This window comes from Xiphophorus maculatus, chromosome 4 (assembly GCF_002775205.1).
Source record: "Xiphophorus maculatus strain JP 163 A chromosome 4, X_maculatus-5.0-male, whole genome shotgun sequence".
NCBI classification, from domain to species: domain Eukaryota; kingdom Metazoa; phylum Chordata; class Actinopteri; order Cyprinodontiformes; family Poeciliidae; genus Xiphophorus; species Xiphophorus maculatus.
In genome coordinates this window covers 17,840,256-17,861,674 of record NC_036446.1, presented here as the reverse complement: position 1 = coordinate 17,861,674, position 21,419 = coordinate 17,840,256, and the positions used below count along the sequence as shown (strand labels likewise).

Sequence of the window (21,419 nt, the reverse complement as noted above, 5' to 3'; positions counted from 1 at the left end):
CACAAAGCAAAAACATAAAAAGAAAACTAGGGCTTATTTTAACCGTTTTACCACTAAACCTCATAAAGTTGCGGCCAAAGACTGTAGCTGCTGGCCTTGTTCAAATGCATCTCTGAGGACACAATGAGAGCCAGCCCTGTGTTGGCAGCCGGTCTGGGGGCCATGACCAGTATGCTGCAGGGGGGCAAACTCTGCTGGTGCTCCATAGCAGTGGTTCCCAACCTTGAACCTCAGCGCATTTTATCCTGAATGATTTAGATACTGCGCTTCTTCAGAATACTTGATTAAGATACATATTTATAAACAACCTATTTCAGAACCTTTAGGAGGTAAATCAGTAATTTCACTCTGATATGTGAAATTACAAAACAAAACAGCAGGCCCTAAGGATCAAGGTCGTGGACTACCTCTTTCTGGGATTTCAAATCTTGGGTCTAAAATATATAGGCCTAACTTTAAATCTATATTTACCTTAAAGTATGCCTGCTTTTTAACCATATTTTTTTACTGTTACCAATGTTGCAGTGTCTTGTAGTCTGACTTGCTGTCGACAAAATGTCATTGTAATGTTATACAAAGACAATAATTCTACCTAAATAGCAACTCAGTAAAGCACTTAGGTTAATTATAGTTTGTAAAATGTCAGCACAAAATTAATCCTAACAAAGGTTTTGAACTAAAGTGATGCTACAGAACTGTATGTGTTCTGTTTTAAAGCTGTGAACAAAACTCCAAACACTGCAGCTAAATGATTTCTGGGATTAATCTTCCTTCTGCTCTGCTAATTTGATCTCTGTTATTAGCTAGGATGGATAAATCCACATTTGGCATCCTGCTCTGAAGTTCCTTTCCACAGTATACTCCAGTAAGAAGAGAAAAAGGCACTCCTCTCTTGCTTTTATTGAAAAGGCTGTTAGCTCATATAATGGTCTTTGTAACTTTGCTGTGAGCTACCATTACCAATCCTTGAGAAGGACAGCGCCTGCTCTGACCTTTCTGTGTGTCATACTGCTATAATAAACACACACCGTGTATTTTTGTGGTTCACAGTCAGAGCTGAAGGTGTATAACATAATGATATGTTGGAAATTATGGAGAGGGTACATCTGTCTGCTCTGTCCAGCATTATAAAAAGCAACACAGACTTTAATGCTGACAAGTCTCAACAGAGGGATCATTGGGGGGGAAGATGATTGTTCAGACTTCAGAATCAATCAGTATTGATTTTTTGTTCTTGCTAAAACTACACAAGTAAGAAGGTATGTTGCAATGCCTTCTGAGTAGCTAAAGGATAATTTCTTCTGCTGTGTTGACTATTTTAGAAGTGTTGGGTCAAGTCGTTAAAAAAATGTGATCTGCAAAGTCAAAATGACTATTTAACTGGTTTCTAACAATCTCTCTGAAGAATCATGAGTTACCTTTTAAATAATATCTGGGATGACGTCTACCTTGTTACATTTTGCAGGCTGGGGTTTTCTGAAACTGCCCAAACAGCTTTTCTTCTGCAGTAAATATCTGTATATGCTAAAATAGATAATGACGAACATAACTCCCCAGGTACATGTGGACAAACTGCTGGAATATTACAGACATGCATAAGCCTGCATGTGTTCATAGCATTTTGAGATCAATTGGACAGATTCATTCATGAGCTTGCGGTTGCCATGACAGCATTGTAGGTGGAAATAATGGAGCAGTATATTGGAGAAAAAAAAAGTTTTTTTTGAGTGATATCTGACCACAGATTTGGGAAAGCTTTTGAATTCCTGATGTTCAAAGGGGATAAATGATCAAAATTTGTATTCCTTTTAAATCTGGTGTTTCTTTAAAAAGAAGTGTGCTGCTCCAGATTTGATTCCTTCTCTGTTGTGTGCTTTTTACCACCTTCTCAATGGGGTTTTTATTGTCAGTGTTGCGCAGACTCAGCATTGTCACTAAAATCAAGGCTGCATTCAGTTGCAACACAAAAAGACCGAAAGGATTCTAGTAGGCAGGAACAGAAGATGAAATTTATGTCACAGGAGCTTTGTGGATAAGCCAAAGATCAAGCCAGCCTTGGTGTGAATCCCTCCTAAAATTGATTCGGACTCAAAGGCAGACATATTGTATGACAAACTAAAGTGATTTCAACTAGTTTTAGAATTTAGAAATGCCCAGCAATTACTGCACCACTCTGTAAAAAGCTCTATTAGCACTAATTGTTTAACATACTGCAATACCACCAAAATACTGCTTTGAATACACATGCCACACACTTAAATCACATACCATGTATCGAATACTTTTATGGTTTTATGGAAAAAGGTGAACCCTGGAGCTCTCCCCTTTACAGCCACTGTAATATTTTTCCCTCGCATTTCCTGAATAAACAATGGACTTCAGGGCCAGAGGCATTACTCACCCTGATGCCCAGCTCCACATTTTCTCCCCCATACACCTCCATGCCTTCATCCAGCAGACCAATCTCCTCAAAGTACAGTCTGTCCACCACAAAGCAGCCAATCAGAGCCGGGCTCCTGAAACATTTACAATGAAGATCAGTTTTGTTCGATGGTTCCCATACTGACAGTAAGGACCCAAATATATATATATATATATATATATATATATATATATATATATATATATATATATATATATATATATATATATATATATATATATATATGTAATAATGTTAAAAATCACAATCTAGAATTTTTAGATTACTGACATTTAGTAATTTAATGTCAAACATATAACAGTGCAGGTTTTACTTACTGGATTGGGGCACTTTTGTTGCCCCTGTGCCACCAGGTCTTGGGTGGATTGAGGTAGCGGCACCAGAGTTCCCAGTCAAAGCCCTGGGCGGACAGTGGATACTCTTCAATCTCAAACGTGTCGTACTTGATGTTGTCAAATGATGGGGAGATTATGCGTGTTCTGTCCTCTTTAATTCTCAGCAGTATTGGTTCAGCCCTGATAACATGGAGAAAGATTTTAATTTCATCATTTGCATTTAGTTTGACAAACTTACTCTCCATAGAACATGTTTTAAAAGTGATTTCCAATAAAATCTGAAAAAAAAGATATCTACTTATAGCAAATTCAATTTTATTAATGAAAATATTTCTCAGTAAAAGATATTTATGTAAATATGCTAGAATTAGATCAAAAAGCTACTTAACATATTTAATCCCCAGTAGTTCCAAGGTTGGAGTCCACACACCTTTGAGGTGGCTATGTTGCCAACACTAATGGGTCACTTCTCCAAATCACTTAATTCAGTTATATGACCACAAGTGTATAAAATCCAGCAAAAACATATCTTCTATAAAAATTTATGAAAGAAAGGGTAACTCTCAAGAGCTACATGAGTTCCACTGTCGAACCAGGACAGGATCCCACCTGTGCAAGTTCAGTCAAGAAATCTCTTCACAACTAGATAATGTAGATATGTTAGTAGTTTTATAACCAAGAAGATACAGTTGTGAATGAAAGCAACTCAGCCACAAAGTGGAGAGACAGAGGGGTCAGCAGATGCTGAGGTAAATAGTGCACAGAGCAATGTGCTGAGCAATATCTTTTTAAGCAACACTTGTAGGCATTTAGGAACTGTCCAAACGCAGTTGCAGTTTCTTTGATGGTAAAAATTTTTCTCCTAATTTCCTAACGTCAGATTTCAGCTTCTGAGTAGTTAGGGGTCTCCTATATAATATCTATTAATCACAACAACATTCTCTACGGACTACACTGTTATAACAGTTTTTTAAAGAAATGCAAATGTATTTGATATTGTCATTGTGAATCAAATAAAACCTCTCCTAAATAAATGTAAAAAACAAAAATCAAAACAGGTTCAAAGTAACTACTGCATATTATAATAGAAGGAACCAAGTCTCGCTTTTCAGAGGAAATGTTCCAGCAAGTTTAAAAGAAACTCTTGAATTACAAATGAGAGACAGAAAAGTGCATCAGTTCGAACAAGTACATCAGGCTGAAACCCATGTTTGTTTTGTGAAGGATAAACACGTTGCCTGTATAACAGGTCACACACCTTTGTGTTGTAATGATCAGAAAAAACAGAGTTGGACAGTTTAAATGTGGTTTTGGTTTTCCCATGTTTGTCTGAGAAAATGTTATCTGTATGCCAGGAATTCAAAACAGTTTCCACAAATAAAATTTCTTGTCTCAAGCTGACATACAACTTTAAACAACATAGTATATACATGTATGTATTTTATACATACCTAAGACCATTGTTTTAAACCCATGTTTACATAGTAAGAAACCATAACTAACAGTGACAACAATCAGTGTCATAATCCTTCTTTAATTCACATTGGTTTAAAAACATGCATATGAATGCAAAGTATGAAGAATGGATTAGCTGCATGGAACTTCACTGCAAACTTATTCTTGATAATTACCAGCTCAAGGGATTCACCTGCATTTTGTTTTATTTTTATAGTTTATGCATCTGGTTGATGGTTTCCGCAAAGCACAAATTGGCTTAAGTGTGTGTGTGTGTGTGTGTGTGTGTGCAAGTTTAAGTGTCATAATAGTGTAAAATAAACATACGGTACATACTGTATTTTGAACATTATTAATACTAAGAGTTATAGTTAATAGCATACACAGTAATGTAATGAATGCACTGTAAATACAGACATATTTTAGTTATTGCGTTGCTTGAGAAATTAAAGAAGAAATTACATTTCTTAGTCGTACAATTACTTATCAGTTACTACCTATTGTTACATTTTATATACAATGCTAACCTTTTAGCATAACATTAATCTGCTCAAGATTTATTGAAACATGATGCATTATTCTAAATTTCCAGAATGACTTTAAATGACTGAAGAACTTGTGCACATCTGTTAAACCTAGCTAATATCACTTCACACTGCACTTGTGAGTGACTCACCAGCCGACATTGAACTCAACGTGGGCATCAAATAGGGCAACAACTGGGGCAGTGGCAGCCCTCCATCCACTCACTCTGGACCGGATCAGCCCCTCCTGCCTGGTGTGCCGCACTATCTTTATGAATCCTGGATGCTGACTGTTTGTTTCCGACACAAAGTCCTGCAGTTTTTCCTTGAGCTCATCTGCAAACAAATCAAACAGAATGTATTTTGCATCAATATCAGCAGTGCTTTTGAAGGTTCCCTTCAGGATTAGGTGAGTAAAGTGAGAGTTGCCTCAAGCAAACCACCCACAAGACATCATCATGTTCTCCTCCAGTGGGCAGTTTTTCAATGGGCAGAGGCCAAAGGCACTCATGCTTCATTGCTTTGATCAGTGGACCAAATAGGGAGCAGCTTGAGCAGACTGCTGACTTCCATGGGGTTTAACAGCCATAACAGGGCCTCTGCAATATTGAGTGTCAGCCTGCAATCCTTTTCAACACATGGCAGATGTCCATATTAAAAGTTTATCTTCATTATTACCTGACTCATACACAGTTTGGGTGTGTATGAGTCAGGTAATACACACTCTGCAAGATGAGGTCATACTGAGTGTTAGTGGAGCAAAATCATCATTTCTGGGCTTTTTTTTCTTGGAAATGTAATGAACTACAATACTGGATTAAACTTTCTGTTTTATTTGGTATTTATACATATCAGGATTTTTCAAGATATATCATTAGCTGAACATTTGTAAATAATTGAAGGCTGTTTTGTTTTTTAAAATTATTTTGCAGAAATAAGAAAGTGGCTTTTTCTGATTACAGAAAATTAAATCCATGCTTTATGGTAGAGAGCACCAGCTGTAAAGTGGAGCACTAGTACTGTTGTATCACATCTGGAAGGTCTTTATATCTATGGATGGTCTTTAAAGGTGGACTTTCCATATGCTCCTCTAGTAACTATGAATTTTCAGCAGATACTCTGCTTTCCTTCCAGAAACATGTGTTAGTTGAACTTTGTCCCAGAATTTACTGGATGACGTTACCAGCAAGCTGTTTACTATTGTGCCTATAATGCCAAAGTACTGAAAATGGCAATTTTGCATGGCTCGAAATGTTCAGAACAAAGTAAAGTTTGTGGGACATCAACTTCTTTTCCTTCATGTTTTCTGTCTTGGCATTTCAGGCATACCTTATAGAGCAGCGTGCTGCCTTACATAAAAACTATGTCTTACGACAAAATTTTAATTGAATGACTGACATATTGGTATAACCTACAACCAGTTAGCTTATTTGCATGGATTTGTGGGTGTGTGGATGCATGTTTGTGCCAGTGGAGGGAGTGGAGGGGTGAACTTGTCACCTGAAGTTGCAAAGTTGCTATAGCGGTGAGAAGGGCAGGAAGCCTGCAGCACTCATTACCCAAGAGCAGCAAAGAGCAGTTAGCCTTCAGTCATAAATGCAACAGCAGCCCCAGTCAGACACACAGGCACCCCCACAGAACAGCCTTAAATAGAGATAAGTTAGCAGTAAAGCACAGCAACAGCAGCCCTCAGGCTAAAGAGGCACTGGGAGTGAAGCAGGCCACCGAACTTCTCAACCTAGTCCCCTATTCCAAGAAAGCCTGGACCTAGTTATCAGGGTAGCCAGGCATCTGCACAAACCCCGGCAGCAAGACTGCCCAGCACCGGCCAAAGAGGAGAGAGACCATCACACTGCAGCTGTGGGTAGTGAAGAGAGGGCCGTCACAAAGCTATACGTACTTCCTGAGTTAGAACCCAGAGTGGAAGGAGGAGTATGTGTTGCTTTTAATGCCCTCCTGTTTTGAATAGTGTGTGCATATTAGGATCAAGGGTGTAGGATTTAATGTTCTTCTGTGTACCGCCATGACAAAATTAATTTCTTTTTTAATATTTAAGAGTCAACCGACCATCTTGAAATAAAATTTCAATGTTTCCTGAATGATTCCACATCATTTGCTGAATTAATAAAAAAGTATGGCACGACTTCAGTTTCATTATCATTTTTAAGGACCTGGCAAGACATCTTCATCTCACAATGCACATAATGAGATGACTTTTGTGTTGTTCTAGAGTCTCTGCTACAATATTTAAGTTTTAGTTGTGTTGATTCTGTAGCAGTGATGCCATGCATAAAGTGCAGTACCCATCTTGCAGAATTTGTTTTTTTAGCAATGCCCACAAACATCAATAACAACCAGGTTTATCTGGTGACCTGACTGTATGTTTCAGTGTCAAATAAGTTAGATGTTTTTCAATAGCATCATGTCATTCTGTGCCATTAAAAGAAAAGCAGATAGAGTGAGTGCAAAGTTCTCTGATGGTCCTAGTAAATTGTCTCTTCTTGCTTAATGACTAATGGGATAGACTCTATAGGTGTTGCATTACAATTTTACAAGTTAGAAAACCGATTATGTCTGTGTCTAGACTTAGCTGGGTAAATTAATACACATGTTTACTGCTTTTAAGAAGGAATGATTCATGGATAAATAGCAGAGACATTAGGTTGTTTTTCTCTTTTCTGTGCCTGCTGGTTCTCAGCAGGGGTAGGTGTTTTCTCCAACAGACAGAAAGTAACTTGCAGCAGCATATTTTTTCCCCTTTCTATTTTTCTAATGTGCACAGCATGAAACAGGTAACTATCATGTTTGTTCATTATGGGGTGGTCAGAATTGTGTTCTCATAGACTTAATCAACCAGTGGTACCCTGTACCAATTCATGTTTTACAACACTTATCAGAAAAATTTGCTTCTGAAGTCATTTACCATGGTCTTCTAAAATTAGCTGAAGGAAGCAGCAGAGATTTGCGTGAAAAGGCTGCTGCAACAGATTTAATAATGTTTATTTCTTCAATAATTAAGACATCCTAATGTGTTGGGAATTGAAAAATAAGAGTGATGTGGCATTATGGCTCATAACAAATCACAATAAAGCACACACCATTACGCCAGCAATGGCTGATGGCTACCGCTCATCAATCTTTCAGGACTGATATCCCGCTGTAGCTCTGCCGGAGTTACACTGAAGTTACAGAAAAAGCAAGCGAGTTTTCAAGCATAACTGTGCAGTCATGAAATAAATCCAGCAGCTTATGATTGTAAATCTAGCTGAAATGTCATCTTAGAAGATAATGAGCAAAGTTAATGGTAAGTGAAAAAAAAATTAACATGTTATTTTGGTCAGATCAGTCTTAAGTCACACATAACACAGAAACAAACCACATCAATACTGATTTAGATTCTTGCAAAATATAGAAAGCAGGGGATATTTTAACAGTTAGGATAATACCCATGTTTTGTAATATAATTTACAACTATTTTATACTTGTACAATTATGCTCATGGAAGTCTAACCTGAAATACGATTTTTGTTTTTAGAAAATGAACACTGAATTTAAAAAATGTTCCTCTGCAAGCATCATCTATTACCATTAGAGCATTTCTTCTCACACAGTAGATGGCAGATCGGCATGGTTACAGGTCTCACACTTGCTTTTTAGTTTGAGCTACAACACTTGCTTGGCAGCTTCTCAGCACATAAGTCCACCATAGCAAAATTTGTGTCTGAAACATCCAGCAGGTACTGGCTCTTCCTTGGCAATCAAACCCACGGCCCACTGGCAGTTTGTTAAAAAACAGTGTGAGTGAAGCTCTAGCCTGAAGTTTGGCTTTGCTAGTTTTGGCTGATATCACCCCACCTTTGTGTACCCTCCAGCTTTCATTAGCTGGTTTGGGAACAACATCGTGCAAGATATCCAACAGTGACTGGAACGTCTCTGCACACCTTAGGCTGCTGAATAAATCCACATTAGATTACTGCTCTCACAGCAAAATACAATGTTGAAATGGAAAGCGAGATTCAGGTTCTTCCTGGCAGACAAAACAATGCATTAATGAAACAAAAAATGTTAACATTTTGAACAGGATTAACATAAAATTAACACAAAATAGTATGACCTATATTTTCATCACAGATCAGTCTATTTTTAAGGGCAATAAATTGACAAAGTTAAAGTGTTAATTAAGAGCCATCAACCTCACTGTCTCCTTTTTAATTAGTCAAAAAAGGCTGCTTAAAAAAACTGAAATAGCTTAAGACACATTCATTGGAAGAAGTGGCTGCTTATTAATCTGTTCTGGTCTCTGATCTACCTTATCTGGTTCAGAAACATGGCACTGAAGCAAAGAGGAGCCGCACCATCTGGAGGTATAAAATTTTAACTCCAATGTGATGCAACATGTACTAGTCCTTAAACCTGATGTGATTCCATTCATATTTTATTGTAACATAAAATAACAATTGAACATCAATGCTTCAATGAAAGTTATGAAGTCAGTTGCTTGATGCAGTATAGCAAAATTATAATTTTTTTAAAAATAACAGATTTTAAACAGTTTAAGTTTTAAAAAATCCTCAAAAGCATATTTAGAACACTTTAAATAATATAACACTGCATATAAATGTAACATAATATTTTACTGAGGTTATTCAGTGTGAAAACAAAAATTTAAGTTACTGTAATTATTCAACTTTTTCAACCAATTTGATATCCTGATGGCTTGTGAAACCAAGCTACTATTGAATCTGCAGGTAGTTTTGATAACACAAATGTCAGCATCACATTACATAAAAAGTTAAACAAAAATCGACAAACTTTTACAACCCCCCCCCCCCCCCCTCCCCCCAAAACATAAACAACAGCAACAACAACAACAAAAAACCTTTATGGTTAAAAAATTCTAATAAATTTAATAACATTTGACAGAAACTGGACGCAAATCAGAAATTGTTCCCACTGTGCAATAAACCTCTGTGGTGTTCCCTTCCTGTAACTGTTTCTTCTCTATTAGGGGCCAGGGAAGAACAAATCTCCTGGAGCTGTGAGGATCACTCACAGCTGAGTCACCAACACTGGCAAGAAACCAAGACATCACTGACTAAGCTGAGTGTCTATCCTCATTTTCACTCTCAATGTGTACAAAGGTCTTGGTATTATAAGACATAAAGTAATTTAACTTCCAACAGTTGATATGCTTATTTTTATTATTTACTCCATATGGCATAAACATTTTAACTCTAAAATTCTCTCTACCGTATTTTCCGGACTACAGAGCGCACCTTACTATTCGTTCACGCCGATACGTGCAGCGGCTCTATTTCCCTCCTGTACTGCCAGATCGATAGTCCTCAACTTAAAAGCTGCATCATATGAACTTCTTCGTGTGGTTTCCATGATGAGGAGGTATGAGTTTGAAAACATTTCTCGCTCGTGCCTGCTGCTAGTATGTGCTTGTTTTAAATGAAAATTAGCGCTTTCTTCTTTGATTTCCAATTTTGACGTATAATGATTCACTTCCTGTTAAATAGCCCCCTGGTGGTTGAAGAAAAATCCACAGAAAAGCCACACCAGGCTGTAAGTCGCATAGTTCAAAGCCTGGGAAAAAAGTACCGGCTTATAGCCCAAAAAATACGGTAGTTGATCACTTGAAAGACAACTTGGTAATGAATGCAACAAGCTCAGGTTGTTCTACAGATTCTGTAGTGACATTTTTTATATTTTCCATCTATGTGAGGAGATTTTCTCTGAATCCTTTACATGTAACTTTAAAGATCTAATCATTGTCTTCTGTACAGATCGTTTAATAGGTGAGCCCCCCTTCTTTAGTTTTCTTCCAAATCTAACTGGGAGTTCACCAGTTGGGAGTTTTCAAGACACAGCTTGGAACACTATCCAATTACAAAAGAACCAGCTGGGTCAATTTGCCTTTTTCTCCCTTGATGGCTATGTATGTTCTCCTACATGCTAATGTCTTCTGGAGTTGAACTGTGACAACACCAGGTAACTAATGTGAACAAGCGGGTGGCTGAGAGGTTAGGTGTGGACCCCTTCAAGAATCTCAGCAGAGTCAGGGGTCAACAGCCTGGCGATATTTAGAGCTCAGTCTTGGTTGAAATGATAGCACCAGGCCTATCGGCCGCAGTGTGGCAGAGTGCTCAAACAAATAGATTGAAATGCCATCAGCAAAATGTCGCAGTGTCACTTGGGACTCTGAAGAAGCTGAAGACGACAACTCTCCAGCTCGCGGTTATGTAATGAAATATGAATGTGCCTTGCTCGTGATGTGGTAATCTGTCTGTGCTGGAAGGAGAATAGGGGTTGCGGAAACTTTTAGGTTTTCACATTTACATTTTTTAATAGACATCTTAAACTTTCTGGTCAGGGAGCACGACCATACTTATTCTAGAGTGTTAAATTAACAAAATTTATTTAAATTCAGTTTCAGGTGCCTCCAGGACATGCCACATTTTGGTCGATTGACTTTGGCAAACAGTTATTCCCACGTTGATAATCTAATTCCTTTTTGAAAGCAGCAGAGCCAATTAAAAAGCATAAAACTTATAAATGGCTTTGGCACTCAGTCATTACCATTTTTAATAATGGCTTTCTGCCTTTATAATATAGTCCTGTAGAGAAAACTACCAGCTCCACCTTTCACATATAACTACAGGTTGATGTTTTTCCCTTATACATGGTACACTAACTTGACTTCTCAGGATACACTAACTATGTTTCTAAGTCAACAATCCTTACAAGACATGCAGCGAATGCAGATGAAAGAATTAGGCTTAGAAATGAAGACAAGGCTCATTGCAAACACCTCATCACCTTGCTGGATTGTTGCGTGCCTCTGGGCAAATTTCCTGGCTCTGCAGCTAATTAGTGTTATTCATCCATCGGCTCAACCCAGCGAACACGGCCCCCTAATTAACATTAAGAGAGCGTGGAGACCATCAGAGGAGCAGCGGACATCATAGATTTCGCTAAACATGTAAATGCTGATTTCTGAATTACCAAGGTGTTCCTGAATTTGCATTTTCCCCTCTGGATATTTTACATACATGAATGGTTAATATCAAGTGATTTCACCAGAAAATTTCATTTTTAGATGACAAAATATATTTTGACTTTGAATATGAGGCTAGTATCATCACTTGAGAAACATTCGGACCATCAGCTGCTTAGTATTTCAACTAGAAGCTATCACTTTGAGACAATTGAGTCAAAGGAAGTACTCCTGCACAAACGTTTCAGTTATTTATTTTTATATAAAAACGTTAGTTTAGTGTATTGAACAAAGGTATTTCATTATGAAAAACAAATCCAAAACATTTGGAGCTGTCATTGCAGCAAAAGTTAGTTCAATCTATCAAAAGAGAGGGCAGAATACATTTTGATTTTTATTTGATAAGAAAAAAAGTTGACTACCATTAATCTTTTTTCTTACAGTTTGAGCTGGACTACCTAAAAAACACAAATAAAAAGTGACGTTTTTAGGTGTAAAAGGACAAAGGTTCAAGGGTTCTCTCAATACATTCACAAGATTTAGCATACCTGGTTCAGAGCAGATTTATTGTTGAATGGACATTTGTGCTAAAACATGCCAGTATTTTGACAGAGTGTCACAGGAAGTTTAAGAAAAGTTGGCAAAGAGCACTGGATTATTTTGTTGCCACAATCAAAAATGTGCAAACAAAAACTTTTTTTTGGTTTAAACTTTAAGACAGCAAGTTGCTCTTTATGTGCTTCAACTTTATAAAGTTCTTTCCAAACTTCTGTGGACAGCTCACTAGTGTCAGTCATCATAACACCACAGTCATCCTTCAACAGCTCATCTCCTGGGAGATTTCAGAGCAAGACATCAATTACATGTGAGACGCATGCTTGTCTTTGTTGGCATCAGGGATTATTGTGAGGAGGGAAGGACTAAGGTGCAGACCCACATCAGAACTTGACAGACTAAAACTGAAAGAAATGTTGACTTACCCTGCACAACTAGCCAATATTCTCATAAAAAACCCATAAGCAAGGTAAAAAGAAAATCATCTAATACAAAAAAATATATATAGTAAACACAACCTTACCACCTTTGCCACTAAATTGTTAATTACTGATTTGATTGTAGATCCTAGTTCAAATAGTTAGCTAAAATCAAAACAAGCAAACCCACACTAAAATACATATCAATTCATGTGTTTCCATCTTGTTTTAACTTAATAATAAAATACAGAAAAACCACTGACCATAAAAATGTGTTGCAGGTTTCTTTCGAAGTAGCAGAAGATGGGGAATTACAAGAACATTGTCATATATGCATAAAATAACAGGTTATTAACATGTTTTGATTCTTATTGAACTCAAATGAAGAATCACATCAAAACATGTTCTGTTTGTTGATGTGTTTTGCAGACTGAAAAAATCTTTTTTGATCTTTTAAAAAAATTTTATGAAAGGTAATAACATGTAACTTTAACAATAGAGTAAATTAACAATATTTTATTATATCTAATAAAAAAGTATGGTTCTGAGAGAGATTCTTAATGCATTGTTAAACATTTACTGTATTTATAACAAAACTGTTTTCTTAGCACAGTGGCACAGTTGGTAGAGTTGTTGCCTTGCAGCAAGAAGGTCCTGGGTTCAATTCCCGGCCCGGGGTCTTTCTGCATGGAGTTTACATGTTCTCCCTGTGCATGCGTGGGTTCTCTCTGGGTACTCCGGCTTCCTCCCACAGTCCAAAAACATGACCGTTAGGTTAATTGGTCTCTATAAATTCTCCCTAGGTATGAGTGTGTGTGTGCATGGTTGTTTGTCCTGTCTGTCTCTGTGTTGCCCTGCGACAGACTGGCGACCTGTCCAGGTTGTACCCCGCCTCTCGCCCGGAATGTTAGCTGGAGATAGGCACCAGCAACCCTCCTACCCCTCTAAAGGACAAGGGTGTACAGAAAATGGATGGATGGATGTTTTCTTAGCTTAGACTTGCCTACATTTTACTTATTATTATTTTTTAAAGCATTTTAGTCCTTTAAAATGTGTGGCAAACAACTATTAAACATTTTTGTGTAGATTGTATTGGCTTCTTATCACTAAACCCACAAAACTCGAAAGCTTTGAGTCCAAGTGCACAGTGTAAACTTACACAACACAGCAAATGCACTGATATGTATGCTGTTTATCAGAAGTTAATCTCAGTGGCTTTGGAAGCATGTGCAGGTTGAGTAACTGTGTATAAACAGGCTGTTATCGTACAGCAGCCTATAAAAAAAGTACTGAAGAATTCATAGTATCTTCTGTATGACAGACTGGTGCACACTGCTTCCACATGCTGATAAAGTCAAAGCTGCAAAGTGCCTGTCACACCTGCATTTTCAACTCAGCTAAAGCTTTAAAAAACAACTTTAAAGATGGGACTTTGCTGTCAGCTGTGAGGTGTTTGGTGGAATGAGATTTTTTTTTCTTTACCGTTATTGCTGTTGTCGTCCACTAGGATAATCTCTTTAAGAAGGTGGGAGGGTGTCCTGTTGATGGCAGAGTGGATGGATCGCAGGATGACTGACAAGGCTTCATTCACAAATATGAACACAATGCTCACTTGAGGAAGGTTCAGAGGATAAGTGATGTTTCTGCACCTAAGGAAGACAGATAAAAGTCCTGGTAAGTAAAGATGCAGATACTCAACCAACCCCCCCAAAAAAACCTCTTTGTTTTTAAATAAAATGATAGTACCATGATTTATATCACAGCTAACTGGTTTGTTTGGTTAAGGAATTATATTTGTTATTTTCTATACAACACAGCATTTGCTAGTAGGAAGCAGTATTTTTTTTCACGCACGTAGTACCATTTTATAGCAAATGAGTGGCAGAGGAGCATGGGATGTAGTCCCACAGTAAAATCCGTACCAACAAGCAACTACGCGCACACAAATATGCTCACCCGACAGAACTTACTTTTGGGCGTGGTTCGTCGTGGGTGCACACGCGATGTTCCTGCCACAGTTATATCTATCCTAGCTTGTAATTTTCAGTGTCAAACATTTTACCGGTTCCGATATTCAAGCAAAACAATTTCCGGATTAATGCGGGCCAGGGGAGGGAGTCGCGTGATGACGTAATGATGTCATCAGGACGTTGCATCCATTGAGTATTGCTGGGTTGCAGACACGTGACCCGGATGGGGCGCTAAATTCAGATGGAGGTCCGGAAGTGGATTTCTCCGGTTCAAAACAAAGCAAACTGGATCACAACCAGTACGCTAATGCCCTAAATAGGCTGAAAGAGATGAGGCGTCTCAAAAAAACCACGCGTATATTTAGGATATGATCCGTTATCTTGGTAAAAAAAAAGACTTCTTGTATAATCCTGAGGATTTACCCGGTGTCAAAGTGATGCACATAACTAACAAGATATCTCTGGAGCTGCAGGGTTCATATTATACGATGAACCAGAAGAAAGTTTTCAAAAGCCTGGAGAATACAATTATTTAGTTTCAGGTTGGGTCAAATATTTAGGATCAAAAGAAGCATTAAACGACTGTGGACTTGTTTCTGCCAGGTGAATAATGAGTTGTGCTATTTTAAGTAATTTGTCTATGATAAAGATGCTATCGCTAACAACAAACTAACCCATGTTATTTCTATGTACTTGGATCTCCTGGTAAATAATATTTATCTTCTGTAAACCCAAATTCATGCTGGAGTTGTACGTTAATGTTGAGTCGTTATAGGACGCTGGATTCAGGTCCAATGTAGGTCAACTATTCGCAGCTATCTACAGAAACACTATGTTCATGTCTGGCCACAAATATAGTTTGTGGCCAGACATGAACCATGTGGAGGAATAGTCATCTTAGGTGATAGACTTTTGAGCTGCAATGAAGGTACTGTTGTTTTTTGTCTGGTTTTTAACTTGCCTGGATGTCCATTGTAAATATGCAGCACAGCTTCTCCAAGTTTCTTTTACCTGAACACCATCAATAAACACCATCTGATGTGAACTACGGCATTGGACTATCTTTTCTTTTTGTCTGAGTTATAACAGAGCCCTGCCACTCTAAGTATCTATTTTATCTTCAGTTGTTATAAATATGACTTATAAGAAATTTGACTTTGCAATTTGACATATTGAAATCCGTCTCTTTCAGAAGCTCCTGCTCCTTCTGACACTCCCCCTTCAGCTCGTCATCACAACAATGGTCCTCCATTATGCCGCTTACAACCATTTTCAGGAGCGTTGGACTGAGAACTATTTCGTATGGTTCAGCTGATGCGCAGTTCCACCAGGTGTTTGCTAATTGCTGCTAGTCTGATGGAGCTGAGTAGGGAAAAAGTGGGATCTGCAGACTGTAGATCTACCCTAACGTTTTGTGGAAACAAGCATGTAGACACCCTTGAATGGCTGCCAAAGGAGAGTCACGGATTTCTCAAACAGGCCTGAAAGAATCAAGGTAACATTCCAGGTATGTTTGTGATGAAGGAATAACATTATATTTCAAAGCTCAAAAAATACATTTTGCATAACACTTCACCCCTTCAAGCTATTATCATATAACTACACTAGAATTATGTAAAATAAATGGATCTGTATGGATAGAAACAAATATTTATACTGAGGTCTGGAGTGAAATCAGCTCTCTCATGCTCTCTTATAAAAATGTATGACAATATGTTCATATTTTTAATGTTTTCATCTATCCATAAATACACTTTTTCATTTTTAATTGGAAATATATACATAATATTTGTGCAAGACCTTTCTTATAGCTGTAAATGACAGGAGTAGTAGTCTTGTTTAAATCCTGTAATAATGTCTTGGCACAAGCTTTTTGTTTAAATGTAGAGAATGAATTGTGGTGTAATTGGGATATCTAATTCATTACCAACTAGTGTGTTAAATGTCACACTGCTGTTCATGAATCTCCTCTGCTCCCTGTTGGATTCACACAATGTTATGGCTGGGGCACTTAAAATGTGAAACAAAAATGCAAATTATGTATGATTAACGTCTTCACCTGAAACAGTTTTTTATGTGCAAGGAAACAGTATTAATGTAACCTGCTCCTGTAAGAGTTGTGGCGAAAACTGGGTCACAGTCACCATGTTGTGGTATCAACAGTTTTCACTTTGTATAAGCATGATGCTTTAAGCCTAGGATTAAATCAAAAGTCAAATTTCAAATGTAGGGCCGTTCTTCAGGGATAAGGGAATTCTGCAGAGTCTATTTAATAAAAAACCTTAATTTCTACCAAAAGAGCTAGGGTCTAAACAAGACACCAGGGAGTTTAATCCTTTTATAGCTAGAAGCTCCAATAACATTTTTTTTCTTGTTATGGCTGTACTTAAACCTCCTGTTATATTTTGGGTCAATTTGTAACCATAATGAGCATTAAAATGAGTTATTTTACATAGTTGCAATCCTCTACATATCTATTTAGTACAGAGATACTGTTTGGGTCAATTTGACCTGGCAGTCAAATTAAGGTATAGAAAGGGTCATAAGTGTTTAATACTAGTTGTTTCTGACTGGGAGGCTATTTTAACCTCATACAGTCACACAAACACACACCTTTTCTCTTTACCTCACTAGTAAATTGTGAGAATTCAGGTGTTGTGAAGGCTTCTGTTTCCATGGGGAAACTTGATCCATGTTACGTGGAATCTCAGCAGAGGAAAGGGTAAGCACATAAATATTCTCTGCATTCTAGTCCTACAACATTACACACTGCATGATATAGTATTTTTCATATTTTCAAGAAAGAACCAGCAGAAATAAAAAGGTGACAGCCCTAGAGGTGCTGGGACTTATCTTCACTCTCATGGCAGTGAGGTACAGAAGGATGTGTCTGAAATGTGAGCAGCCATCAGCATTGAGGTCAACTCTTAAGTCTGATGATTCTGATTGTGAAACAAATGATGAAAATATTAGTCATGTTCCTCCAAGCAAAATATCTGTCAAATGATGAAATGCAGTGGTTTTGACCTCCAAGAAAACTGCAGAAAATATAATAGACAGTAACACTAGTATGGCAGTAACTTGTGTTAAAGACATCAACTTTTGAGCTACTCTTGCCTAATTCAATGCAAACAATCTTTCTTGAAATGACTAAACTAGAAAGTAGGTATGTTTTAGAGGAGAAGTAGAAGGAGCTGGATAAAATGCATTTTCATACATATTTGGGTGGCGGTTCTCATTCTAGCAATATACTGTATGCCTTTCAAACAGCTAAATATGGCTTAAAAATCTCTGCAGCATGTGTTGCAAAGACCAGCTATGCATAGAAGATCTACATTGCAAAGCCATCTTTAGGAGAAGTGTCAGCATACAAGGGTTGTAATTGATATGGCAAATGGTCTCACTAGGGGTCCAACATAACCTGTGACAATTTCTTCACATTGCCCTAAAAATGGAAAAAAATGTTGCCCTAGTGAGCACTTTGCACTAAAGTGATGAAATCCGTACTTGAAAGGACCAGAAACCAAGTATGGACCTTTAGTACTATGGTACCAAAGGGGGGAGTAGTTAGCTTGGACAAGGTCACTTGGACAAGGCATCATGTGAATGACTGAACACTTGCAGCAAAAAAGTAAAAATATAATTTTCATGTAAAATCACTCACTTTTCTTTGTAAGCTTTCCTAGTGGACATTAAAAAAATAAAATAGTTGCATTTTTGTGAAAAAATGAGTGAATTATCCTCATCCATCCTTTATATTTTAGAACATCGTTGCACTAAATATGGATTGAAATTATTAGTAATGGATTTAATGATCAAATACACAAATGTTTTGGGTGAATTTTTTGGGTTCTGCTCCTACTGCTTTAAAAAAAAAATCCCACAGTCAAATTAACCTGGGAATATTATTTCTGCACCTCAGAAATGAACATAATAGGAGGGTTAACAATCCCTTTCTCTTTTGCATTTTCTTCACAAAAACTGTTACAATGGCTAAATATCCAGAGGAACTTTAATGAGTATGAACAACATATGCAAAAAGGACGAGTGCAATAGGATCGCTGGTAAAAAAGAAAAAAATGCAACATAATAAACATTGTAGCATCTGTGTGCTATGTAGGTAAAGTACTTAGTTTTACCCATCGGGTCTGAGGTCAGGAATTGGCCTGCTTAAGGACAGACGATCACTGAGGTAGGCATTATATCCGTAGTACTGGAACATCTTCAGAGCCACCCTCCGGTTGTCTGGACTGAGCTCCTGGCCCCAGTGAGCGAACAGGGATGAGTCAGAGAATGAGGTGTCTGGTAGCCCATCTTCTCCCTTCCCTGGTGTTTCTGGGAGGCAAAAACAGATAAATAGTATGAATATCTGTCTGGGTCACAAGGCAAGGTTGATTTAGCGCAAAATGACCTTTAAGCTGGTTGAATAAATAACAGTGCTTATAAAAACTGTGATGAATGCTTTATTGCTTGAGCTGCAATCTATGCTATCAGCTGAAAGGTGGTATATTATTTAAATATGTAGACTACTTGTCCTTCAGCAGAAATGTGATCTTCTATGAAGGCCCATGAGGATGGAGAGAATTATTTATCTTCTTAAATAATCTGTTCACTGTCAGCTGTGATTAACTGTACTGAAGATGGCTTTAGGAAACCAATTTCTAAAAATATCTACACTAAAACACTTTAGTAAAGAACTAGGGTAGTATTAACTAATTTCTACTCCTCAAAGGATTGTAGGAAGTCTTTTTGTTAAAATAAAACCTAAAAATAGACTGAATCAAAACTAACATCCATGAGAAGGAGGAACATTTCACAGTTTCCTAAGCCAAACACTACATTCTTGTTCATGATCCAAAACTCTGTGGATATCCAGACATTTTAAAACATTGATGGCATCCCTAAATGATTGGTATAGCTTCTAAGTCGCTGATCTAAACCTCCAGAAGAATGCCTGCTCTTAGATGGCAGCTTTGAAAAAATCAACACATAACATGAATAAAATCTGAGCAAAATTAAGCTGGAAATGAGTAAAAGTGTGTTTGCATAATTGTAATGTTTTGTTTATAAAACCTACAAGTAGGCTGTATTTGTTGCAGTTTTGTCATTTATCACATTAATGTGGTTGATTCAATGAGTTTGTGTTCCTGCAGAAAGTAATAATGAGTAAGGTCTGGGGAATAAAGAAAGTATTTACATTAATTCTGTAAGAGTCTTAGGTCTTTAATAGACTGCCTCAAAACAGATGCCACAAAACATGCAGCAATTATTTTTCAATTATTGATATCATTACTACTGCCAAGAGGTCATCCCTAAGAGGAATTACATTAATTTCTGGAAAAAGAGTTTATTTCCTGATGATCTACTTCTGAGGCACGGATAATAATTCCAGAGTTTTAATTCAAATGTCCAAATCATACATAAATTAAATCTAATTAAAAGTAACTCCTGAATCATGCATAAACATTTAATTAAAAACAGCATATGCAGGCACTATAACAACAAAATTAAGGCACATTTCATTGGAGATTTTTAGCATTTCATGTTGTTACTGACAGATTCAGGTTTTCAACTATTACCCTCATTTTACAGCTTTGTTTTCTTTTTCAGTGAAATGTACCAGAGAAAGAATAAGGATGGTTTCTGTTTATTTTGGCAACATGATAAGGATGAATTAAGAGCTTAGGATAGTAAATGAGGCTCGAGAGCCATTTTAAAGAGCTGAAGAAAAAAAAAAAAGACACAGGACAAAAACAGGGGAAAAAAATAGGCCTTAGGTTTTTTGTGACTGCCTGTAAAACACAAGGTTAGGTGTGTGTGTGTGTGTGTGTGTGTGTTTGTATGCAGTGTGTTAAGCAGATTGTACTTTAAGCAGATTGGGAGTAGTTAATATTTATGAGCAGACTGATTTTACGCAGGACTTACATTTTGTGTCAGCACAGTAAAAAAAATAAACCACAGAGAGGAGGCAGGTGTGAAAGAATTACATTAAATAGCAAAACAAGAAGAATTTTCTCCAAAATGACAGTAGATAACATTAAAAAGCTAAACAAGTAACTTTGTTTAAACCCTAAGTCCATTGAAAATAAAAACACCCATGTTTGTCTTACACTGTCGCTTAATGCTGACTTTGTTCAAATGTAATCCAATCCAATTATGCGTTACACCATGTTTCAGATCTCTAATGTTGTCCATGCTGACACCTACCTACGATCAGAGCATATGCACTAAAAATGAATGATGCCAGGCCTGATTAATATCGTTTTTAATCTCATGAATGGATGGGTAGGTCATTTATCACTGAAAAAGCCCCTGGGGAAGAATGTAAGCCAGCAAAGGTAGCATGATGCTCACCATACTCAGCTTGGAAACATTGGGGTTCAGCATTTGTGTGAATGTTTTATTTTTGACATATACCACCTACTGTACTTAGACAACAACACCTTTGTGACTAGAATGACTTGTGGCTTCAGACTTCAGAACAATATTTGAGAATTTATCTATGAACTTTGCAAACAGTTCAAAGCATTAATTTGGCTTCCAAATAACCTAAATCATAATCTGATGAAACCAGGGGACTTCAAAGCCTTCAAGGTTCTGCTGCAAACATATTGGTGCTCAGTAGCAAAGGACACCTTCATAAGTTTCTGTCTCTATAGACTGGGGCTAATTTGTTGGGCTAAAACAGAACTTCACAACATTAAGGAGTTTGAAA

At 37.3% G+C, this 21,419-nt stretch overlaps 1 protein-coding gene across 1 annotated transcript in view; it reads right to left on the bottom strand.

Moving 5' to 3' along the window:
- The window catches only part of galnt18 (polypeptide N-acetylgalactosaminyltransferase 18), an 86,466-nt gene that overhangs the window by 28,283 nt on the left and 36,764 nt on the right, over positions 1–21,419 (bottom strand). The window contains exons 2-6 of the mRNA XM_005810426.2: positions 18,844–19,039; positions 14,217–14,383; positions 4,910–5,093; positions 2,761–2,958; positions 2,402–2,516 (exon numbers count right to left, since the gene is read on the bottom strand). Coding sequence (XP_005810483.1) covers positions 2,402–2,516; positions 2,761–2,958; positions 4,910–5,093; positions 14,217–14,383; positions 18,844–19,039 — 860 coding nt within the window. The remainder of the gene's footprint in view (positions 1–2,401; positions 2,517–2,760; positions 2,959–4,909; positions 5,094–14,216; positions 14,384–18,843; positions 19,040–21,419) is intronic.